General features: G+C 30.4%; 1 protein-coding gene across 1 annotated transcript in view; it reads right to left on the reverse strand.

Annotated features, from left to right (window-relative positions):
* Positions 1-27,077, reverse strand: part of LOC123008220 (furin-like protease 2) — a 123,264-nt gene that overhangs the window by 71,892 nt on the left and 24,295 nt on the right. Inside the window, exon 3 of the mRNA XM_044403921.1 lies at positions 6,211-6,315. Coding sequence (XP_044259856.1) covers positions 6,211-6,315 — 105 coding nt within the window. The remainder of the gene's footprint in view (positions 1-6,210; positions 6,316-27,077) is intronic.

The following is a 27,077-nucleotide window of genomic DNA, read 5'->3' on the forward strand; positions in this document are numbered from 1 at the left end:
CAACTTTTAAAATCGCGATATCTCAGGAATGGTGATTCTTGGAAAAAAAGTATAAAGACCATTTTGTAGATAATTTTAAGATCTATAATTTTCGTCTGAGCTACTTTTTTGATAAAACTTGCCGTTTTCGAAAAAAATCTAAAAAACGTCAAATATTGACCTTTGACCCCGAATAACTTTTTTAGCACACATGGGATCGATGGGGACTTTTGACACTTTATTTCTAATGGTATACCCAAGGTCTCCACCAAAATTTAGTTCTGTCGGAATTTTCGTTATTTGACCACTATTTTTATGACTAATTTGACCGGACTATTATACATTCGGGAAAATTAATGGTCTTATTTGGCAGAGTGAAAGAAGAATCGTCTGATACATTCTGAAATAATAGACATGATTTCGAAATACGACTAACAAAACCATTAATTCAGTTGAACGAACTACTTCATGAGATTACATCGAGCACAGAGATAATTAATTTATTTTCCGCAACATTAATAACAAAACCCTCAAGAGTCGCGCGAATAAAAAACGATTTTATTATGATTAAAACGTACGTATTTTAATTACTAAAACTGTGCTGATGCAGTTAGCGGAATAAACCAGTGATTCGATTATAATCTTCTTAATATCGAAAAAAAAGGGGATGAAAAAAAACTCGTTTTAATACTCTGCCGGGAAATTGTATTATTTATTAGATGTGTCTCGCAAGAAAACAAATAACGAAGGTAAGGTTGGGGGAGAAAACGTTGCATGACTATAACCCGTGTAATAACGCTTGAGGATTATTACATCGTAGGAAAAGACAACGGCCTTCAAAGAGAAAAGGGAAAATCTTCATAAGCATTCTAAGTTTTCATATGCAAAAAATCACCCGTGTTCTAGTCAAAGTATAATTGCAATAATAAAGTTGATGAAGGAATTTTTTGACTCCTTAGAAATCCTTTGTAACATAATACTACAGCTTCAGCATCTCTGGATTATTAAGAAGTTTCTGAAATATGATCTGAAACTCTTCAAAGGAAACGATCTTTCATTAAATCAAAATTTGAAACAAAAATTTCACAAATTTTAATTCAATTACATGCATCGACCTAAACTAATAAACCTGAGTTGGTGTTTAAACAGTTCACTTAATATCTTAATCGATATTTACCGAGTCGAAATTACGTTTTAAAAGCATGGCTTTGATTTAATCAAAATTTCAAAATTGATTTAATTAAAAAGATCATCACAACTCTGATTAGTCTAATAAAAACCTAGGAAAAGCCCTCTTTCGACTAAAATAGAAACAGCTTTGAAAATTATTCGTTCCAATTTAATTAAACTTTGCGTAATTCAATTTCCGCTAGAGTATTCTTTTAATGCTTGATGTAATTCAACTCCCGACTTGCTTCATTTACTTGCAAGAACGTGACCATTGTATGTGCACACATAGTCGAAGACTTTATTTCTGAAAATCCACCATTTGCACCTCGTTAAAACACAAAAATTCGGTCCTAGTGCGTGATCTCCACAGAGAGAAGCTCTTCATCCTTATCACAACAATGTTTTCCTCTTGGACCAGTTTTCAATCCGAGCTTTTTCAGTTTCGATTATCACGCTCTAGTTTCCATGTGAAAAATACGATAACAAAACAGGTGGCGATTCGCAATCTCATTAAAACGTTTGAATATGTTGGAAAATTCGACACGAAAGAGGAGAGAAAAAAACAATTAACTTTGCCAGTAGTCAATTAATCTAAATTGCATACAAATTGTTCTTTCTTGGCAAATAAAAAAAAACGTTTAAAGTTTCGATAATCACTAAATAATAAATGATTGTGGGGATTGTAACGAATCGAAAAGCACCGTCAATTCCAAACAGACTCTAATTAAGCTTCGGTTAGGGTAAATCGAAAGGGGACCTACTAGAACATAACATATTGCTGTAGATACAGCGGACGTTACTATGTATATGGCATTAATGACTTCTACTCATGACAGCAACATTCACAACATTGCCGATCTGATTTATGATTCTGATTAAAAAGGCATTAGCTGGAGAACAACCATGGCGGTTGCGTGACATGCACCAAATTATCTTTTACTTTCGATAAAACTTAAAGTAGAGTCAAACTTTATTTGAAAATCGAGAATTTGATACCAATTACCCCAACAAAAGTTTAAGAAAGTTTTGTACATTTCCAAAAAAAAATTGTTAAAAAAACCTACACTCAATCAAGGAATTTCCATTTCCAAGAAGAAAAAATAAGTGCAATTTGCATTTTTCCTATAAAATAGTATATTATTTAATTATATAAGAGTAAAAGTAAATTTGCGTTGAGATTTTTGATAGTGTTTATTTAACTAGTGCAGTTAGTAGTACAAAATGTCGAATGCTGAATATTGGTAAAAGTATAAACGCTTAGGCGCAAAAATAAAATTTTTACTCCATGACTGGAAGATAAAACTTTTACTTGTGACATTTAGTCATAAAAAAGGTCACTTTTATGAAGTAATTTAGTATCTTTTTTACAGAACTTACACAAAACTCAATTTTTAATTCGACGTTTGGCAATGCAAAGAAATGACACTTACTTAAAATGAGTTTAATTCTGAATTAGACAGTATAAAAAATATAAAAAAAATTGAAAAAACAGCCAAATTGTTGTGCCGAGTAGGACAAATAAAGTTAATTGTATAAAAAAAAAATAAAAAAGAGATCGATTAACATTTTTTTTATTTCCATATTACATCAAAAACTGAACCAAATTGCAAAATTAAGAGATAAGAAGTTCAATTATTATAAACAAAACGGTCAAAATTTCATAAAAAAAATCAATAACACATAAATTTTAATTTATATTTGTAGAAACTTGAAATAGATTCATTATCATACAAGGTAGATAAAAAATATGAAACCAAGCAATTTTTTAATCATTTTAATCATCATTTCACTTCAAAAAGTAATAATTAATAAAAATTAAAGTTCTATAAAGCTTGTGATTGTGTTTTGAAAATAAAATTTTGTTTTTTGTTTCAGTTATGCGATTTTTTTGTCAAAATTGCTATTTATACGATTTTTTTTTCTAAAAAAAAAAGCTTTAAACGAATAAAAATTGCAGAACGCAAAAACAAAAATAATTGCAAAAAAAAAACTACTTCGTAAAAAACACATTTGTATAGTACTTTATCATTCATCAAAAAATAAATAGTTTAAGCAAAAGCTCCATACTTTTTATTCACCCTGTATATGCATTATCCTTGAACGGAGAATAATAATGGCGTTTGCGTGACATGCACCAAAATCATTATCTTCTACTTTCATAAAACTCTGACTTAAAAATACCAACGAGCAAAAGTAGAGTAAAATTTAAAATTCAAAATGTATTTTACAAGTAGCAATAATTATTTAGTGTTATTTTTATATTGTACATTTTTAAAAAGAATTGATAAAAAACAAAAACACAAAAATCTGCACTCATTTAATAGATTCCTAAGAAGAAAAAAAGAAGCACAGTAACCATTTTTGATTAAAAAAGCTCTTTTTATTAAAAATAGAAAATCTATTTTACAGCATTATTTTAAATTCAATAATTAAGTAAATTTCTGAAGTGACAACTTACTTCAAGTGAGTTTAATTCAGAATTAAAATTTAATTTGTTTGCTCCAATTTTTTTAATTAGTGCAGTCAGCAGGATTCGCACAAGTATTTTCAATTAAAAAATGTTTAAGTATAAAATTTAAAAAATATGAAAAAATGACCAAATCGCTGTCCTCCATTTTTTTGATGAAGGATAAAGAGTTCAAGTAAAAAGAGAAGAATCAAAAATACATAAATTTAAAAACACATAAATTTCAATTTATTTTGCAAAAGCCTGAAACAGTTTCATTCTCATATAATATGCATTATCCTTGATAGACATTATTTTGAATTCAATAATTCAGTAATTTTCTGAAGTGACAACTTACTTCAGGTGAGTTTATTTTTAAATTAAAATTTAATTTGTTTGCTCCAATTTTTTTAATTAGTGCAGTCAGCATGATTCGCACAAGTATTTTCAATACAAAAATTTTCAAGTATAAAATTTAAAAAAAGATGAAAAAATGACCAAATCGCTGTCCTCAATTTTTTTCATAAGGAGTCAAGTAAAAAATAGAGGATCAAAAACACATAAATTTCAATTTATTTTGCAAAAGCTGGAACAGTTTCATTCTCATATAATATGCATTATCCTTGATTGGCAAAGACTTTGTGTTCAGTCAAGCATCAAACACTTGCTTGGGTCACAATTGTCCTTTTCCTGATTTTACATCCTTAGGGAGCGTCCAATCATTTGATTATGTTACACCGAAAGGATAATATCCTTGAATTCGCTGATCCGTATAGAGACGACGAACCCGCAAAACTTTCATTACCCGTTTCCTCTATCCTTTTATCTCTTCGAAAATTAATCATAATACGGGCAAAAAACCAACACTACGTGGCCGAAAAAGACACTTTATAATCACAGATATACATTTCGAATTACCATAGACAAACTGTTGAATTTTTTCCCTACTACTCTGTGTGATAAATCGTGTAACGTGCACGTATTTGTGAATAAATTGTTTCGTTTTTTTTTTCCTGAGGGAGGTGCACGATGTACATATTTCTCTTAAACGAACTCATTTGTTTCTTGAATTATTCGTACCTCGTCCTATTCTATAATCCGTGTTTATTATTTTAAGGCTTTGTTCGGATGTAGCAGCTGTGTGAAGGGAATTTTTCACGTTTTATCCGTGCACAAACACCGATAATGTCCGAAGAGTTGAAGAACCGAAATTGTAAATAATGACAAGGTGGAACGCAAGGTAATAATTTAGTCGAGTTTCCTCTCCATGGCCCTTAAAGTTATGAAGCAATTTCCGTCGTACCGGACCCCAGAGGTCGTATAACGTATTAATCGTCATTTATATGTGCGAATAGTTTGAGTTAATCGACTAAAATGATAACTCCATCTCGCTGTAATAATTAAATCTACTGGAAAAAGACCCAAATGTTAAAAATACGTTCACGTTTCAATGCCCGATAAGAAATCATCCATAAAAATGGATCGCCCTTCTTGAAAAGCGTTTTTCTCAAAAGGATCCTTCAATTCGCTCAAATTAACACAAAAACAAATCGAATCAAATACGGAATTTCTGTCATGAATATTTATCTTTTACGAACTTTCTCCGTTTTGTTCTTTTCGTGACCGATTTTTACTTTTTATCGACGATTAAGAATTCAAATCCCGTAGACGTTTTGAATACACGAATAGCTAAATCAAGGTTGTTATTTTGTTGATCGTTAAAAATAAAAGCTTTTTTCTCTTGGCGAAGACATCCGGCAAAACGCCGTAAATACCAATCATTGGAGTTTTTACCTCCGGTCGAGTAATAAAACTTAATAAAGAAAGTAGTAGTGGCTTCTTGCATGAATAAAGTCGTAAATTATAGGTGGCTCACAAAGAAAATTATGTATGAGATTTAGAGGGTGAAGGAAGAAGTAACGAGGGTCGACGGTGAAATAAAACGTGTTTAAACCCCCCGAAAATTCAAGAGAGAGTTTTTAAACTGTCCCTTTCGGCTTATCGACATTCCACAATGTTAATCCTTTTTGCAAAATCCGCTTACGTGAAAAAATACAATTAATTACCGCTAGCGCACGTTTCTATTGTACCAAAAGGATTAATTTTCGCCAAAAGTAGCGAAAAAAAAAGCACGGCATTAAGACATAATGCTCGAGGGTTGTTTTCACAATTCCTGAAACACGGCGATTTATTTTAATTAAAAAAAATTAAAAATGTAAGCGACCAATTTCACAAAAACGTTGAAACGGATTTACGGATTTAAAGCTCCGATTTCCACCTATGAGATGGCGCTCCTGTTTACTCATCACGCACCTGTTGATTCTATAACCGGTTGTCAGAAAAGACAACGCAAGTGTTATTTAAGAGCACCCGAGGAGAGATAAATCCGAATTCGTTTCGAAAGTGGTGAAAAGTCGAGCCTTACGACGTCACTTTACCCAAGAACAGCTTATATTCGGTTCGATGCACGAAAACAGAGCTTAGCTCTTTCTCTATTCATTTTAAAAACATTTAGATGCTTAACATAATCTGAACAAACAAGATTGGTATTGAAATTGTGTAGTAGAGGGAACACTATGAAAGTAAATTAACTTGCTTAGAGAAACATTACTAACCTGGGGCTCGGATATCAGCGACTGGTGGTAGAAGTCGTTGGCCTGTAGGGAACGTTTATGCACGTGCTTGTGTTCGAACAAGTAGAAACCCTTCAAGCTGCCGACCTGGAAAAACAAAACGGCTCATTTTAGCTAAATTACTTTGAACTCGATTCTTGTAAATAATCCAATCCTTTGATATTAATTTGCATTGAAAATTTTCACGTGCTTGCTCAGAAGCTGAATGTCAACAATGATATTTAATGCAGAATGCACAGCCTTTATACAGGGTGCCCCAGAGATAAATGCCATGTGAGATATGATGAAAAAAATGTTTAAAAAATTCTATCTATAACAATTTTGAAGTTATGAGAGTTTAAATTTTTAACTTTGACTCCTTTTATTTGGAAAAATAACTTTTCAATTTTTTTACTATAGGGTATGAAAAGAGATTCTAATTTGCAACTCTGTTTAACGTTTATTGGTAAAATTTTTGAACATTTATTAAATAATAAAAAAAAAACATAAAAGATCATCAGCATCATTAAATAGACATAAAAATATTAAAAATATGTCAAATGTCGAGAAATAAATGTTCTCGGTATCTTACCTTATATTTTTCTCTGGGGCGCGAGTTCTGATACACCCTGTATACAAGTGTACAATTATCGCAACCACATATTCAACATCGGAAAATAACACTAACAAAAAAATTAATAAAAACATCCAGTGGTAAGATAAAAATTAAAGTAATTTTGCAAAAAAAATTAGCGCTTTCAATAGCTCAGTAAATTTTATGAAAAAAACTCAAGCGGTTTAAGAGGAACTGAAGGATTTTAATTTTTTACATAAAACTTTATCGCCCTGTATATCCGTAACGAAGCTTTACAAAACTATGGTTTATTTGACAAATTAGTTTTATTTTTCGATGTAGAACATGTGGTTGCAACCTTTCGCAATGTTAAAAAAACACCCTGTATTCTTTAAAGTACCTCAAAAATTAATTACTCGTAATGTTTTTTTATTACCTATAGAGGAAACAAAACTTGTACAGAAGAGCTAAGTCATACACAGTGAAACTAAAAGATTTTTGCTAAAACTATCCATTTTGCAAAAAAATATTAGTACTTTATAAAATTTTTCGAAATATCTTTTAGTTTTTGAGTTCTACAAAATGTTCATTTAAATGAAATTTCTGGATCCAAAGCCTTTGACCCAAAAAGTTTCAAAACTCAAAAATTTTATTCTTGAAAAACGATCACATTTTTATAATACTTTATACTGGGTGATTAAAAAGTATGGAATCAAGCGTTTTTTGCAAACTAATTAATTTATGAAAAAATTATTAGTGTAGTGTAAAAATACTATAAAATTGTTATTGTTTTTCAAGAGTAAAATTTTTCAAAAATCCTTTCAGTTTTCGAGTTTAAAAAAAAATTTAATGGCAATGGCAGTAGATAAAGTATAGTCCTTTTTATCATAAAACTTTGTCAACCCTGTATATCCGTAACGAAGCTTTACAAAACTATAGTTTATTTGACAAATTAGTTTTATTTTTCGATGTAGAACATGTGGCTGCAACCTTTCGCAATGATAAAAAAACACTCTGTATTCTTTAAAGTAGGTACCTCAAAAATTAATTATGCATAATATTTCTTTGACGTTGTTTTTTTTTTGTTTACCTATAGAGGAAATAAAACTTGTACAGAAGAGCTAAGTCATACACAGTGAAACTAAGAGTTTTTTTGCTAAAACTATCCATTTTGCAAAAAATATTAAGTACTTTATAAAATTTTTAGAAATATCTTTTAGTTTTTGAGTTCTACAAAATGTTCCAAATCCTTTGACCCAAAAAATTTCAAAACTCAAAAATTTTATTCTTGAAAAACGATCACATTCTTATAGTCCTTTATACTGGGTGATTAGAAAGTATGGAATCAAGCGTTTCTTGCATAAACTAATAAATTTACAAGAAAATTATTAGTGCAGTGTAAAAATACTATAACATTGTTGTTGTTTTTCAAGAATAAAATTATTCAAAATTCCTTTTAGTTTTCGAGTTAAAAAAAAAATTTAATGACAACCCACCTTGACATTTTTTTATTTTGTACTTAATGTTAAAGAGTGCTTTTATCAACTAATTTCAGTAGATAAAATAGTTTTTTAGCCTCTAGTGAAATAAAGTAATTTTTATCTAGTGTTTATATCTTTATTTTTTTACAAGAAATTGTGGTAGATGAGTATAAAATAAGATAAAAAAGATAAAGATTGTTTATCTACTCGTGAAAAAGTCCAATTGTGACTTCGTCACTCGGAAACTTAACCTCGTAGATAAACAATTTCTTTATCGTCTTGTATAATAAATAACTATAATTAAAGAATATGAACTAAAATGACCTATAATTAAATAAAATTGCTTTTTATCGAGTTTTTTAAATAAAAGGAAACTAAAAAATTATTCGAAAAATTTTATTCTAGAAAAACCATCATATTTTTATAGTATTTTAAATTGTACTAATAATTTTTTCGTAACGCAATTAGTTGATGCAAAAAACGCTTAGTTCCATACTTTTTATTCACCCAAAAACATTTTCATTGACACTTTTTGTTCACCCTGTATATCAAACCAAGAGTTTAAGATAATATTAAAAAAATAACAACAAATGTTTTAATATAAGTAACAGAAAGTACAAACTCATTTACAAAGAGTTAATATTCTAGAAACCCCCACATCTAGATGGTAAGATTCTGAAAATATGAGGAATTGAAAAAACACGAGATAAAACGACACTTTGTCCCTGAAATAACTAAAAATAAAACATTTCCCTAGTAGTTGTAGTCTAAATTAGCTCCTTCTGAAAATAATAAGCCTTAAGCTTCAGCTGCTCAAATTTCAGATTTCAGCCTAAAGCTACTGAAAATAATTGCAAGTACAATAAGAAATCTAATAACATTCTTTAAAAAATTTCGCTCGTGGTATTTTTGTAGCGGTATTCGGAAACAAAGAGATTTTTTTTGTGTTTTCCTTTCGGTGAGTTAATGCGTGACAGATAATGAAGACGAATCATCCGTAGAAAAAACATATAAATACAAAAGACGAGCAATCCGGCTTAAAAAAGTAGATTTATGTTGGTGGAATTCATATTTACTTTAACGAGATTGATTCGATAACAATTGACGTTAATTTAAGATTGTCGAAGTGGGAAACGCAAGCCACGAAACATAAGAAGGCTTTTAAGGGAGGAGAAAGGGTGGATGGGCACGTCTTTGCTATGAGAAAATCAAACAAACAAATATGAAATCACTATAAAATATATAGAATTTAGCACTGTTAGAATCCGAGACACGCATCCAAAGACACGACCCTTTTGAATAAAAAACTGGAAAAGTAAGAGAGAGAATTGAGTTATAAAGAATTATTAAAATTAATTGGAACAATAAACGTTCCAATCTCGACGAGATTTTTTTCCCCCTACAAAAGTTATTAGCACGAAAAAACTTGGAACGATGTACCTATTAATTGATTTTCCCTCTATCATTGTTGTTGGAGTGGGAATCGATTGTGTTTTCTTTACGTTTTCTGTCGATGACATTTTTCTTTATTGGAATTCGGGAAGAAAAGTGTCAAAGAATCTGCTGGTGCCTGTGATGAAGTACACAACTTTGCTTGATAAATAAATGATAAAACGAGTTTTTAACTTTGTCTTTGATGTTACAACTACTTAATTAAAATTAGAGAGAGTATTTGTGTGGAACGTTGTTCTTCTTTTCTTTCCCTTTCTCCTAGTTGTCCAACAAGTAGCAAATTTACAAGAGAGCTTTTCAAACCTAGATGCTTTCAGTAACAATAGAAACAAATAAACGACGTGACGAAGAGGAGGATGGGAAAAAGTATCCGTCGTAATGGATTTCCCATCCGTCTTTTAGTACAAGTACCGAGCTAGATAATTAAACTTGAAAAAGTAATTTCGTTTTATTACATTATTTGTCAGTACGATCGGCCCCATAAAAGCATACTTTGTTCTTCCTAGCGTGATTCAATCAATTTAACCTTTCCTTTGCAGACAACAAAGACAAAAAACCCTCTCTTTTAACTAGAACAAAGCTAATTCACAAAAAATTATTCGAGGCTTCTTTGAATCTAATTACTTTCAATCTACCGTTTGCATCTAATAGACTCACTCTTGCGACAAGATTTATACCAAAACTTTTCTGGTGGTGGTGTGAAATGGCTCCTAACCTCGTTGATAGCTTGATACTCTCTTAAATTACTTTATTATGCCGTTCGGATTCCACGCGCTTTCTTTTTTATTGACATTCAAATCAAATATAGACATAAAATAAAAGATATGCTAATGCTTGCTTTTCAGACAAAATGGTTATGATAATTCCACTTTTAAGATGATACGTTCTCGCCTTTTTCCCACTTATTTACTCGACGTGTAGCTCGTGAGTGGCTGATAAATCGCCCGTAAACCTGGATATTCTCTCCCTTCTAAAAGGATTTTCCTTTACAAGTTGACCAATTTTTAAAAATTTCAACATCACTTTGAGCATATTTTTTTGTAATTTTGATTTAACCGTTCACATCGTTGATTGTCGCCGAAATGCGTGAATAAATATTTTTCCAATTTCCGTCGAAGGAAGTTTCCGATGCATCGTCGCATAAATCTCTTGTCGAAAAATTCAATTCTCGTACACACACACACACACACAAACACACACCAAGTCGCAACAATAACGTCAACGCTTTTCGAATTTGCGAAATTTCACCAACGTAAAACGTAGGAAAAAAGAAGCGCGATCTAATCCATCTCGACCTGGTTGAAAGTTGGAGAATTTACAACAAGAGATAAGATTGATGTCTCACTTCGTTGACCACATATACACAGAGTGCGAAATATGAGAAGAGTGTGTGTGTTATGTTGATTCGAGAAAAAAATAAATGGAGTCTGCAATTTCCGGGGAACCGGTGCAAAAACGCCTATATTGAACTTTTCCAACGACAAATATTATCCTTGACGGCGAGAGATGATTTATCTCGCTTTGACGATTAGGAAAAACGGGGAACGGATGTGTTTTCGTTAAATAAAACTGTTTTTTGTGCAAAAAACTTTCCAAAAATAAAAAAAATTATTGCAAAATGCTCATTCTACCAATTCAAGTTATATTTCGCCCGGCGCATCCACCAAAACCGTTTTGTCTGTTTTAAGTTTTTACTTCACGAATAATTTTTAATATTAAAAACAAAATATTGTTTATTTTTAGTTAAAATTTTACCCGGCGCATCCACCAAAATCGCTTCTCTTTAAGACTGTTGATTCAAGAATCAGCGGATCTGTGTTTCGTTAAATAAAACAGTGTTTACTCCAAGAAAACTTTCCCATAATAAAAAATATTTCAAAATGTTCCTTATGCTAATTGTAGTTAAATTTTGTCACCAAAATCACTTTTTTTGGTCTGTTGCTCTCAGCAAAAGAATGATTCTGTGCTTTCCTAAAATAAAACAGTTTTTACTTCAAGAAAATTTCCTAATATGGAAAAAACATATTGCGAAATGACTATTTTTGGTTACAATTTGCCCGTTGCATCCAAGAAAAGCGTTTTTTTGTATTTTGATTCAAACAACAGTGGGTTTGTGTTTTCGTAAAATAAAACAGTTTTTATTCCAAAAAAAAACATTCTAAAATTACAAAATAATTATTGCTAAATGTTCCTTATTCTAATTTTAGTTAAATTTCGCAACCAAAATCACTTTTTTTCTGTGATTTCGAGTAAAAGAGTGGGTCTGAATTTGCGTTATACTCGTATAAAACAAATTTTACTACAAAAAAACTTTCCAATATTAAAAAAAAAATAATTGCAAAATGATCATTCTTTTATTTTTGGTTAAATTTTGCCCGTTGCAAAAGCGTTTTTTTTGTCTCTTGATTCGAACAACAGTATTTTCGTTAAATAAAACAATTTTTAGTCCAAAAAAGTTTCTGCAATTACAAAAAAATTAATGTAAAATATTAATTCTAACTTTAGTTAAACTTGGCCACCAAAACCACTTTTTGTCTTCGGTTTCGATCAAAAGAGTGAGTCTGGATTTTCGCTATACTCTCATAAAAAAGTTTTCACCAAAACTGTTTTTTATTTAAATATAAATCTGATGTTCTGAGTTAAATTTTGACACCAAAATCGCTTCTTTTAGAATGTTATTTCAAGCGATAAAAGAAGTGTGTTTTTGTTAAATAAAACACTTTTTACTCTACGAAAACTTGTTCATATTGTAATAAAAAAATTATTCCAAATGACCATTCTTTTATTTTTAGTTAAATTTTGTCCGGCGCATCCACCAAAATAAGATTATATTTTATCTGATCTCTGATTTAAACACTAGTTAAATTGTAGTTAAATAAAACAGTTTTTAGTCCAAAAAAACAGCCTAATAATACAAAAATTTTGCAAAATTCTAATTTTGGTTAAATTTCGCCACCAAAATCACTTTTTTGATCTGTCGTTTCAATCATAAAAGTAGGTCTAGGTTAAACAGTTAAAAAAAGTTTTTACTCCAAAAAAAACTTTCTAATATTAAAAAAAATACACTAACCGAAATAATTATGGCATCACTTAAATTTTAGGGTTTAATGGCTAAAGATTCTGAAAATAATACTAAAATTGATGATAGAATTATCAAGTAACTCAGTCGACTTTGGATTTTTCAAAAAAAAGTAGATTCATTATTTACTGATTAAATGTCAAATTATCAAAATCAAAGCTAATTTTCAAGAAACAACAATAAAAAACTGAGTTTCTTTCCAGACTCGAGGAGGCAATACTAGGTATTAATGGTTGCCTCCGAATGTAACAAAAGCTTATCTAAGCTAAAGAACTAATCCGCACAAAATTCGCTTTTTTGTTTCTTTTGACAATCATTAAATTGTAGTTGAATTGTTGAAGTTAAAGTCGTAATTTTAGTTTAATTTAACGTTAATTAGTTAATTAATTAATTTTTGATTCATTTATTTATTTCTAAGCATTATTTCAATAAAAAATCACTTTTCTAATGCGATGCAATAATTTTGCAGGTGAATGTTATCACGTAATAAACATTTCTTTTATTTTTCGTTAAATACACCAAAATCGTTTTTTCTTTTGTCTGTCGATTCAAACAGTGAGTTTGCGTTTTCGGTAAATAAAACGGTTTTTAGACCTAGAAATATTCCAATATTTAAAAAAAAAATGCAAAACACACCATTTTATCATTTTTGTAATATTTTGCCCGGCGCATCCACCAGAATCGTTTTTTCCTCAGATAAAACAGAGATTGGTTATCAGTGGTTATATCAGTGGGTCTGTGTTTACGTTAAATAAAACAGCTTTTAGTTCAAGAAAACTTTGTACAATAAAAAAATTATTGCAAAATGTTCTTTATTCTAATTTTTTAGTTGAATTTCGCCACCAAAATCGCCTTTTTCTAGTCTGTTCTTTCGAGCAATAAAAGGAGTCTGTGTTTTCGTCAAATAAAATAATTTTTACACTAAGAAAACGTTTTAATATTATGAAAAAAATAATTGCAAAATCATTCTTTTATTTTTAGTTAAATTTTGTCCGGCGCATCCACCAAAATAAAATTAAAACAGTGGTGTTTTTTTTAATTATCGCAAAATATTGTTAATTCTAATTTTAGTTAAACTTGGCCACCCAAATCACTTTTTTTTTTCATTATCCTCGCATAAAACAGTTTTTACCCTCAAAAAAACTTTATAACATAAAAACAATTATTGAAAAATGATCATTCTTTTATTTCTACTTAAATTTAGTCCAGCGCATCCACTAAAATCGTTTTTTTTTCTTTTGTGTGCTGATTCAGTGTGTTTTCGTTAAATAAAACATTTTTAGCCTTAGAAACATTCCAATATTAAAAAAAATGCATCAGATTTTTTTCATTTTAGTTATATTTCGAACGGTGCATCCACCAAAATCGATTTTTTTTTTAATATAAATCTGATGTTGATTCTGATCAGTGAATCTGTTTTAAAACAGAAAACTTTGTAGAAATTATTGCAAAATACTTAAATTTCGCCACCAAAATCGCTTTTTCAAGTCTGTTATTTCAAACAATAAAAGGAGTCTGTGTTTTCGATAAATAAAACAATTTTTACCCTAAGAAAACATTTTAATATTATAAAAAAATTGCAAAATTATCATTCTTTTATTTTTAGTTAAATTTTGCCCGGCGCATCCACCAAACTAAAGTTTTATTTTTATCTGTTGATTCAAACAACAGTGAAAGCCCCAAATTTCCTAAAATCAACAAAATATTACAAAACGTTTCTAAATTTAGTTAAATTTCGCCCGGCGCATCCACCAAAATCGCTTCTTTTTTCATCCGTTGATTCAGGCAACAATGCGTCTGTCATTTTGCTCATTTTCACTCTAATTATTTCGGATACAATGTGAGATCCTTCCCTCCAAAACGTCTAACTTATCTTAAAGTGTGCCTTTGCTAATGTCATCTCGGATACAAATTACTTCTCCGCTAATAGATGTTGGCTTGACATGCGTTCACGTCGTTATCCTACCTGCACTCCAATTTGTCAAGTCGGACGAATAGTTAAAATCATAAGAAAATGCGAAACACACTCAAAAAAAATGCGCTTGTTTACATAAATCACCTTTTGATGAAGCAATCTAAGAGGATAATACAAGCAAACTTTTTAATAATTTAAAACTTTCCGTATTTTAATTCAAACTTCTCACATCAAGTGCCCCAATACAATAGACTTTTTATTAATTTATTGATAGAAGGTTTTTACTCACGCGATCTCCGGGTTTCGTTTTAATTGAGGTGCGTGTCCGCTTTGTTATGCACATATATTACTGTCCTATGGAAAATTTAATAATGTCTTAATGCAACATGTGTTTTCGTGACACTCAAAAGTGATCTTTATTAATTTCATTTTGGGTGAATCCCTTTATTCATTAAATAAACAATAGTAGTTAACCCGGACAGTTATTGATCTTGCTTGGATACAACACCACCCACTTGATTAGCCAAATTAGACCCTTCACATTCAGATAGTTAACCCAACCCAGGTATTTCGTCTTCTTTGCGAAAATTTGTTATAATCTACTAGTTTCTGAGCCTGTCAGTGTCAGATACTCCGTCTCAAATTACCGTATTAAAAGTTTTGTAATTATTAAGATGCTTGTTCTTCTTTAACTTCTCCATTAGTGAATGAAATTCGAGTTGGGTTTTTTCGCAGGTGTTAAACTCCATTTTCCGAGGCATTCAACCCTACAAGCTTACGTAAATAGGAGGATGTTGAATATTAATTAATATTCAGTGATAGTGTTGCAAGCGAAACGTGTCATATACCAAAATTTTTCACTGCTATTACCAGTCGGTAAATTATTTAATTTGATTGGTTTTCCATTCATTTATGTTAAAATTTATACGCTTTAATTAGTTACCGGATCTGTCGTGCATGAATAAATTTAAACTAAATCATATTTCATAATATTTTATAATTAAATATTGTTCCATTCTCCCTGTGTGTAATAAAATAAGTAAACAGTTTGCTTTTGTTGTCTTTTAATCTATCTCCATTGTTACATTTGCAATCTTCCTAATTGTATTTGTAGATCGTTTGACCAATTATGATTACTCCAGAGTGCTTGATAGATGTTTATGTAATAATTATTGCTTATCGTTTGATTGTCCATTAGTCTAATTAGAGAGGAGTTCATGTCAGATTAGAGCTTGGAATAATAACGTTGTCAACCAGTGATCATGCGAAAACTGCAATTTTGCAGATTACGTTAAACACATCACGATTTAATTAAATCCGATGAATATAAAATTTTATTTCAACGACCGAGGGTCAAATGACATAAAGACGACCCTCCCTTTTATATATATTAAACACCACATGGTGTCCCACCACTAATTTCAACAATAAATAATCACTGCCAAATTATAAAGAGAAAATATGGATGTTGTTGGGAATCCCTGGTGTCTTAAATGTGTGCCGCCAATGATATTTCAATAATACACCGCAAAAATTAATTTTCCTCAAAGTTAGAGCAACCAAATAAAATGTCAATAATTAATAATTTCATTATATAAAAATGAAACCCAAAAAAGCAAGATAACCTATTAAAAAATCAGAAAAAGCACAAAACGTGACAAAAATCAAGTTAGGTCAGGTTAAGTCAAGCGAAAAAACACAGGAAAACCCCAAACACGAGAAAATATCTAAAAACAAAAAACAATACAAAAGATTGCCACGAAGGTAAAGTTACGTCAAATTAGATCAAGCAAAAGCAAAAAAAAATCGAAAAAATAGAAGAAAATCCAAGCAAACAAAAAAAAAACGCTAAAACTCGGGTCAGCCCAAGAAGCACCAAAAACTCAAAAAAAGAAAACACAAAAAACTCAAATCAAAAAAATACGTAAAAAAGCTCATTGAAAATACTGAAAAATACGACTAGTTAGATCACGTTAAGTAATACCCAAATAAAATAAATTGTAATTACTTACTTCTATTCAATATCTCAAACATTCAGAAAAAAACTCAAAAAAACGCAAAATAACACTAGAACATTCGTGTGAAATCAGATTAAAAACCAAGGAAAACAGCGATAAAACGCAGATAAAGCAAAAAAATGCGACAATCTAAAAAACATACTAAAAAACAAAAACACAAGAGAACACACAAAAACCAAAGATTTAAAAGAAAATTCAAGTAAACAAAAAAAAAAAACATGTGGAAAAGTGATAAAAGTCGAGTCAAATGAAAGATCACGAAAAAACAAAATAAAACACAGTAAACCCCAAAAATCAAAAATCCAAGAAACACCACAAGAAACGCAAAAAAACACGAGTGATCATAGAAAAACCAAAAATATAGACGAAAATCCAAGCAAACAAAAAAATATGCAAAATACGATAAACAAGCAGAACTACACGAAACAAAAGCAAAGAAACTCAAAAAACACGAAAATACGACTGGTTTTGGTAAAAAGAAAACGCAAAAAAGCTCATTGAAACAAAAAAAAAACAGAAAAATAGGACTGGTTAGATCAGGTCAGATTAGACCCAAATAAAATAAATTGTGATTATAGTTCTACTTCTATTCTATTATTCAATATATCAAAAATCCTTAAAAAAACACAAAAAACTCAAAAAAACTCAAAAAAAACTCAAGATAACACAAAAAAGTCAGGTCAAGTCAGATTAGGTCAAGAAAAACAACGATAAAAAGCAGATAAAGCAAAAAAATCCGACAATACAAAAAACATACTAAGCCAGACAAAAAACACAAGAGAACACACAAAAACCAAAAATCTAAAAGAAAATTCAAGTAAACCAAAAAAAAACCATATGGGAAAGCGATAAAAGTCGAGTCAAATGAAAGATCACGAGAAAACAAAATAAAACAGTAAATCCCAAAAATCAAAAATCCCAAAAACACAACAAAAAATCTCAAAAACGCAAAAAAACACGAGTGATCCTAAAAAAACAAAAATATAGACAAAAATCCAAGCAAACAAAATACACAAAATACGATAAACAAGCAGAACTACACAAAAAAAGCCAAGAAACTCAAAAAACACAAAAATACGACTGGTTTTGCCAAAAAAATACGTAAAAAAGCTCATTGAAAGAAAAAAACTGAAAAATAGAACTGGTTAGATCAGGTCAGATTAGACCCAAATAAAATAAATTCTGATTATTCTATTCTATTGTTCAATATATCAAAAATCCTAAAAAAAAAAAAACGCAAGATAACACAAGAAAAGTCAGGTCAAGTCAGATTAGGTCAAGGAAAACAGCGATAAAAAGCAGATAAAGCAAAAAAAATGCGACAATCCAAAAAGACACAAGAGACCACACAAAAACCAAAAAATATAAAATAAAATTCAAGTAAACAAAAAAAACATGTGGAAAAGCCGAAAAAGAAACAAAAAAAATACGATTGGTCAAGTCTGGTTAAACACAAATAAAGTCTCAATCTTGATTATAGTTCTAGTTCTATTCAATTATTCAAAAATCCAAGAAACACCACGAAAAAACTCAAAAACGCAGAAAAACATAAGAGATCACAGAAAAACCAAAAGTATAAAAAAATCCAAGCAAACAAAAAAATACGCAAAAAAACGGTAAAAAGCAGAACTACACGAAAAAAGCAAAAACACTGAAAAACAAAACAAAACAAAACTCAGATACAGTGTCAATTATAATTATATGTGGTTCTACTTCTATCCTATTACTCATTCCGGAAAAGCCCCAAAAATCCACAAATAAAACAAGAAAACTAAAGAAAACGCAACAAAAATAACTGAAAAAGACATACAAAAACAAGAAAAAGCAGAAAAAAAAATTCATTTATTAATATTGCTTTCTATATATATTTTTTTCTTTCAATTATTATAGCTTTCTACCTTTTTACTCAGTTTGTGGGAAAACCGTTAAACAAAAAAAGAAAAACACAACAAAGATTTGGTGAGGTCAGGTAACTACTATCAAATCAGAAAGAAAAAATATGGATGTTGTGGGAAACTCCTGGTGTCTTAAATTTCCTCAAATGTGCCAATATTTAGCAGTAATGAACCGCAAAAACTTGGTAGAGGATTTAATTTTCCTCACTGTCAGAGCAAAAGTCCTTTATCTCTTCAATTACGGCACTCTGTGTAGCAGCAGTAAATGTCTCAGATATATATTTGGTGTAATCCTTCTTTGATCTGTTTGCCAATATAGGCACCCTACCGAAGCCAGTTCAAAAGGAGCTTTGCCGTCAATAAACACATCCTCCAGAGATCATCTATAATAACTCGGAATAACGCACCACATATACGCGACGTTGTAAATTCCAGACGATTTATTCAACATAATCTCTATGAAGAGAAAAAAAAACACAACTCAAGTTAGACAGAGTGCATAGTTAGGAACGAAACGGTCCAAGTTGGACCACAATGTTGGTTTTGCGGTCGTATTACCTCAACTTGCCCGCAACGGCCCAGAACGATCTAGGACACCCTTGTTAAACTTGCTAAATCGAATCGGCGATTTTTCACAAATTCGATTGAGTGTTTAACAGAAGGAAAAGGTTCGCATAAAAAGGTCTAATATCCGGAGGATAAGGCCAATTTTAAACATCCTGTTTGGACGGATTTTATCAAGAAAGAAATCTTGTGCTCGTATTCAAAACACAAAACAGTTTTTTTTCTTTTCCACGGAAGACAGAACGTAATTTAATGCAAAAAACTCAAAATAGCTCTAAAACTACTCATCGTAGAGCTTTTTAACCGATTTTACAAACCCAAAATCAAAAATTTAGGTACTTTCTTTTTCACGCTAGACTGAGTGTAATTTTAGTTCCAAAATTTTTGATTTCCCAGACAATTTCAGATAAAAAAATCTTAAAAATGCTCAAATCTACTCGTTGTGAAGCATTTTAATCGATTACAAAACTCAAAATTCAAAAAATTCGGTCCTTTTCTTTCACGGAAAACAGAGCGTGATTTTAGTGTAAAAATTTCAGATTTCCCAGATAATTTTACATAAAAATTCTATAAATACTCAAAATACTCGTCGTAAAGCATTTTAACTGATTTTGCAACGTAACATCAAAAATTTGGTTCCTTTCATTTTCACGGAAAATTTCAGTGTAAAGATTTCAGATTTCCCATATAACAAAGCTTAAAAAATGCTCAAAATAACTCTAAAAGTACTCGTCGTAGAACACTTTAACCGATTTTACAATCCAAATTTTGGATTTTTCCTTTTTCACGAAAGAATGAGCGTGATTTAGTGTAAAAGTTTCAGATTTCTCTAATAACAAAGCATAGAAAATACTCAAAAATAACTCTAAAACTACTCGTCATAGAACATTTTAACCGATTTTACAAGCCCAAAATGAAAATTTTGATTACTTCCTTTTTCACGGAAGACAGCGTAATTTTAGTTGAAAAATATAAGATTTCCCAGACGATTTTAGATAAAAAAAAAGCTTACAAATGCTCAAAATAGCTCACGATCTACCCTTTGTGAAGCATTTTAATCGATTATACAACCCAAAATTAAAAAAATTCGGTTCTTTTTTTTTTCACGGAAAACAGACCGTGATTTTAATGTAAAAAATTCAGATTTCCCAGAATACATAAGAGATTCTAGAAAAACTCAAAATAGCTTTGAAAATACTCCTCGTAGAGCATTTAAACCGATTTTGCAACATCAAAAATTTGGTTTCTCTCTTTTTCACGGAAAACTTTAGTGTAAAGATTTCAGATTTCCCATATAACAAAGCTTAGAAAATACTCAAAATAACTCTAAATGTCGTAGAGCACTTTAACCGATTCTACAAATCCAAAAATTCATAAATTTAAATTCTTCCTTTTTCACGAAAGAATGAGCGTAATTTAATGTAAAAGTTTAAGATTTCTTAAATAACAAAGCTTAAAAAATACTCAAAAATAACTCTAAAACTACTCGTCGTAGAACATTTTACCCGATTTTACAACATTAAATCCACACAATTCAGTTCTTTCTTTTTCACGAGAGACAAGAAAGAATTTAGTGTGAAGATTACAAATTTTCCACATAACAATGCTCAAAATAACTCTATTAAAACTACTCGTAGAGCATTTTAACCGATTTTACAAACCCAAAATCAAAAATTTCCTTTTTCACCGAAGACTGAGCGTGATTTTAGTTCAAAAATTTTTAGATTTCCCAGACGGTTGCTGATTTAAAAAAAAGCTTTAAAATGCTCAAAATAGCTCAAAACCTACTCGTTATAAAGCATTTTAATCGATTATACAACCAAAAATTCAAAAAATTCGGTTCTTTTTTTTCACGAAAAACCGAGTGATTTTAGTGTAAAAATTTCAGATTTCCCAGATAATTTTATTTTACATAAGAAATAATAAAAAAACTCAAAAGGGCTTTAAAACTACTCGTAGAGCATTTTAACCAATTTTGCAACCWAACATCAAAAATTTGGGTTCTTCTTTTTCATGGAAGATAAAGCGTAATTTAGTGTAAAGATTTTAGACTTCACATATGACAAAGCTTAAAATATGCTACTCGTCGTAGAGCACTTTAACCGATTCTACAAATCCAAATTTCATAAATTTGGATTCTTTCTGTTTCACGAACGTTATTTAGTATAAAAGTTTCAGATTTCCTAAATAACAAAGCTTAGAAAATACTCAAAAATAACTCTAAAACTACTCGTCGTAGAACATTTTAACCGATTTTACAAACCCAAAATTCAAAAAAATCGATCTTTTTTTTTCGGCAAACAGAGCGTGATTTTAGTTTAAAGATTTTAGTTTCCCAGAGGATTTTACATAAGCAAGCATAGAGAAACTCAAAATAACTCTAAAACTACTCGTCATAGAGCATTTTAAACGATTTTACACACCCAAAATTCTAATATCCCGCAAATAAAGCCACTTTTAAACATCCTGTTTACACAGATTTTCAAAACACAAAACAGGTTTCGTCAAAAAAATCGTTAACTGTTAAATATGGTGGAGGCGCCGGGCTGTTTTATTGCAGCATTTAGCTCGACGAATTTTTTACGTTTAAAATTTTAATCGATAAGAGGTCTTTTTCCAGGCGAACAAATTAGTACGACATTTTTTACGTTCGTTGTAAAACAAATTGAAAGTAATCATGTCCGTTTTGATCAATTTCCAAACTAGAAATTCAACTTTTTATTAGAAATATTATTCAAAACTGTCTGTTTTTATGTTGGCGGAACGTATGAAACACCATTACCGGATAACAAATCCAATTTCAAACATATGACGTTGCAGTCTCGCTTCAATTTTTTACCGGAATTATATTATTTGTCATAGTGTGTTTTTTTCTTCTAAATTAAAACTCGCGTTATTGAATGTTGTTGTTTTCAAACGTCACTTAGATTGAATGAGTTTTCATCATTCCATCGAAAAAATAATTGGACTTTATTGTTTGTTGGTATTATTAACGAATTCGAGTTATTTGATTGAAAATTTGTAAATAAATGAATTCATGTGATGGCTGTTTGAAATTGCAATTATGAAGTATTTAGAGTGTTGCAGAATAATAATAAGAGCAATGTCGTTGTAATGTTATTATAAAACTTGTCTCAAGTTCCATTATTGCAGTCACACACTGTCAAGACGTTGGTACTTCCGCGTTAGTAGTTTCAAACAAAAATCAACAATTTACTGTTAAAGTTTTTGATGATTTAATTGTCACAACAGAGACAATTCTTGCTGCGGTTGAGTTTTTCGACAATAAACAAGTTTACGGCTTGTTCGTTTTACGAACAGTTAATGAAAGTCTTTTTTCTACAGTTGGATGAAACGAAATCGAATATTTTGGGCGTTTTCTTGTATTTATTATGGAAAAAAAAATGTACAATTGACCCGTCACTGATAACGTAATAAATCATTGTCGTGTGTGAATGTTTTTCCGATATTTTTTCGCGAATGATTTATTTATGACGAACGCGTTTATCACCCCGTAGATGCTCAATTATCGATCCACCCGGTAGAAATGATGATGGAATGAAAGTTCGCTTCATTAAAGAGTAATCGTGGCGATTTTCGTCAGACGACGACAACGACGGATGTCTGAATGGGGCTTCCGTAGTTGTCAGGGTCTTTCGTAAGCCAATGTCGTAATGTGGCAAGGCTTTTCTCTCTCTGTTCTATGCGGATTACCCCCGGAGTCTGGTAAGCTGCCGGACTAAACGCAGATCAAAATAAACAACGACTCGACCGCTCTATAAACTTTAATGCATTTTGAGCGTGGTGAAAATATGAAGGAGAGATGTGCACGGAAGACAAAACGTCATTTCTAATGTATAAATTTTAAATTTCCAAGACGATTTTACATAAGAAAGCTTAGAACTGGTCAAAATAGCTCTAAAACTACACGTCGTAGAGCATTTTAATCGATTTTACAACCTAAAACTCAAACAATTCGGTTCTTTCTTTTTTTACGAAAGAGAAAGAGTAATTTTCTACATAACAAAACTTAGAAAATGTTCAAAATAACATTAAAACTACTCGTTGTAGAGCATTTTATCCGATTTTACCAACCAAAATTCAAAAATTTCGATTCTTCCTTTTTCACAAAAAACAGCATGATTTTAGTTTCAAATTAATAGATTTCCCAGACAATTTTACATAACAAAACTTCGAAATGCTCAAAATAGCTATGAAACTACTCGTCGTCGAGCATTTTAACCGATTTTACAACCTAAAATTCAAACAATTCCGTTCTTTCGTTTTCAGGAAAGAGAAAGCGTAATTTAGTGTAAAAATTTGAAATTTTCCACATAACAAAGCTTAGAAAATGTTCAAAATAACTCCCAAAACTACTCGTCGAAGAGTATTTTAACCGATTTTAAAAACCTAAAATCAAAAATTTGGGTTCTTTCTTTTTCACGGAAAACTGAGCGTTAATTTAGTTTAAATCCTAGAAATACTCCAAATCTCTAAAACTACTCGTCACAGAGCCTTTTAATCGATTTTAAAACCCAAAAGTCAAAAATTTCGATTATTCCTCTATTTTCACAAAAAACAGAGCATGATTTTAGTTTAAAATTTATAGATTTCATAGACAATTTTACATAACAAAGTTTAAAAATGCTCAAAATAGCTCTAAAACTATTCGTCGTAGAGCATTTTAACCACTTTTACAACGAATTAAAATTCAAACAATTCCGTTCTTTCGTTTTCACGAAAGAGAAAGCGTAATTTAGTGTAAAAATTTATAATTTTCCACATAACAAAGCTTAGTAAATGTTCAAAATAACTCTAAAACTACTCACCGAAGAGTATTTTAACCGATTTTAGAAACCTAAAATCAAAAATTTGAGTTCTTTCTTTTTCACGGAAAACTGAGCAATAATTTAGCTTAAATCCTAGAAAAACTCTAAATAGCTCTAAAACTACTTGTCGCAGAACATTTTAATTAATTTTAAAAACCAAAAATCAAATTTCGATTATTCCTCTATTTTCACAAAAAACAGATCATGATTTTAGTTTAAAATTTATAGATTTCATAGACACTTTTACATAACAAAGTTTAAAAATGCTCTAAAACTACTTGTCGCAGAGCATTTCAATTGATTTTAAAAACCAAAAATCGAAAATTTCGATTATTCCTCTATTTTCACAAAAAACAGAGCATGATTTTAATTTAAAATTTATAGATTTCATAGACAATTTTACATAACAAAGTTTAAAAATGCTCAAACTAGCTCTAAAACTACTCGTCGTAGAGCATTTTAACCGATTTTACAACCTAAAATTCAAACCATTCGGTTCTTTCTTCTTCACGTAAGACAAAGGAGAATTTAGTGTAAAGATTTCAAATTTTCTACACAACCAATCTTAGAACATGCTCAAAATAACTCTAAAACTGATCGTAGAGCATTTTAACCGATTTTACAAACCCAACATCAAAATTTGGGTACTTTCTTTTTTACGTAAGACTACGCGTGATTTTAGTTCAAAAATTTTAGATTTCCCAGACGATTTTAAATTAGAAAAAAAAGCATAGAAATGCTCAAAACAGCTCAAAATCTACTCATTGTGAAGCATTTTAATCGATTCTTCCTTTTTCACGAAAGAATGAGCGTAATTTAGTGTAAAAGTTTAAAATTACTTAAATAACAAAGCTTAAAAAATACTCAAAAACAACTCTAAAACTACTCGTCGTAGAACATTTTAGCCCAAAATGAAAAATTTGATTACTTCCTTTTTCACGGAAGACAGCGTAATTTTAGTTCAAAAATTTTAGATTTCCCAGACGAATTTAGATAAAAAGAAAGCTAAAAAGTGCTCCAAATAGCTCAAATTCTATTCGTTGTGAAGCATTTTAATTTCAAAAAATTCGGTTCTTTTTTTTTTTCATGGCAAACAAAGAGTGGTTTTAGTTAAAAATTTTAGATTTCCCAAACAATTTTTTAAAAGAATGTTTAGAAATGCTCAAAAATTATTCGTCGTACACGATATTACAACCGAAACTTAAAAAAATTCGATTCTTTTTTTTCACGTAAGATTTTAGTTAAAATTTTAGATTTCCTAGAAGATTTTATTTACATAATAAATCTTGAAAATTCTCAAAATGCCTCTAAAATTACTCATAGTAGAGCATTTTACTCGATTTTACAACCCAAAATTCAAAAAAAAATTGTTCTATTTCACGGAAGACAAATCTTGATTTAAATTTAAAAATCTTTGATTTCCCCTAGACGATTTTATATAAGAAAGCCTAAAACAGCTCAAAAAATACTCATCATAGAGCATTTTAACCGATTTAACAACGCAAAATTCAAAAAGTTGTGTTCTTTCTTTTTCAAAAAGACGTAAGCGTAATTTATACATTTTAAATTCGAAAAAATTTACAATCCAAAATTGAAAAAATCCTGCTCTTTTTTAAAGTTTCATTTTCTACCGGAAATATTCCCTTCCACTGCAGCTGTTAAATATTAAGCATCTCCAAAACCCTTACCTTCAGTAAAGCGCCATTAAATCAATCTTCTTAAATTTTAAATTTGGTACCTTTTCCTCGGTTCCACATTGTGAAATCTTTGCAAACTATTCAGTTTTAAAATAGACAAAGTGCATTATTATAAGCACTGTCGTAGACTTTATTCTCGCATTTCTTTGTCAATTGTTAAAGACGTCTGTGATGGTTGTAGTTGAGATCGCTTTAGTCTGTTTATTATTTATGAAGCAAGTTTGTTTCCAAATTACAAAGCTATTATTTATTACAGTCGTATTAAATCACGAAGCAAGAGGAGAGAAACTTTTAAGTCGATGATACAACAGACACACATACACGGTAAGTTTCTCGTCTAAGTTAGGGCGGCAATCTAATGTCTAATTGAAAACAATTTACCTACCTTACCACACAATCTAAAAGTTCCTCGAACGTGAAGAGAACCAAGTTAATAATTTACCATTGTTCCTATTATTACACGAGACAAGTGCGAGAACGTTACTCTATGAGTGGGATTTATTATTTAATTTAATTTAACAGTGACAAATCACAAACCGTAATCTTAATTTTCCATCGATCTGTTCCTTCTTCACAAAGCCACTTCCATCCTATTTAAATCTTTGACGTTTCAATTTCAAAGCACATCAAGCTAACACAAAGTGAAGAATAAACTTCATTATCTTGGCGATCTATTTCGCGCGATTCCTGTCCTCTGAGAGATAGAGAGAAATTCCCTCGACAGTTGTGGTCACAAACATTCGTTAATTAAAGCTGTTAATTAGAAACGGTGCTAATATCAAGTATTCCGATTGCGTTTCCGGTGCGAAAGATACACGTGTATATCACGCGCAAGCAAGAAATTCCTGTTCTAATTACAAATTCCAACAAAATAAACATTTTCTTTTACTTGCTTTGATGCATTTTTTTTTCACCGGCGATACAGATGATGCGTGAAAATTTCCTTGCTAATCGTTTCGCAAACATTTACCTGGGTTACCCGAAAACGCGCTTTGCAAACATTTGTTTTCGCCATGTTTGAACGACTAAGAGTGTGCTCTTTAATTTTTTGCATCATCACGAACGAAACCAACATTTCGCGCTTTCTCCGATTCCATTGTTGGTAGTTTTTTGTTACAATTTACAAACTTTGTTCAATTAACTTTAAGGAAATGATGAGTTATGGGCCGTTTGGGAGAGGAGTCTCGTAAATCGGGAGGCGAGCGAGCGAATTAGCGAATAGACAAAGCATTTTAACAAATTTTCTATTCTTTCTTCTCCACAAAAAAACAAAAAACAAGTTTTTAGTTTAAAAAGTTTAGATTTCCCGGACGATTTTACATAAGAAATCTTAGAAATACTCTAAATGGCTCTAAAACCACTCGTC

The sequence above is a fragment of the Tribolium madens genome, unplaced genomic scaffold (assembly GCF_015345945.1).
Source record: "Tribolium madens isolate multiple individuals breed KSU strain unplaced genomic scaffold, Tmad_KSU_1.1 Scaffold_3;HRSCAF=73;Tcas5.2_LG2, whole genome shotgun sequence".
Lineage (NCBI taxonomy): Eukaryota > Metazoa > Arthropoda > Insecta > Coleoptera > Tenebrionidae > Tribolium > Tribolium madens.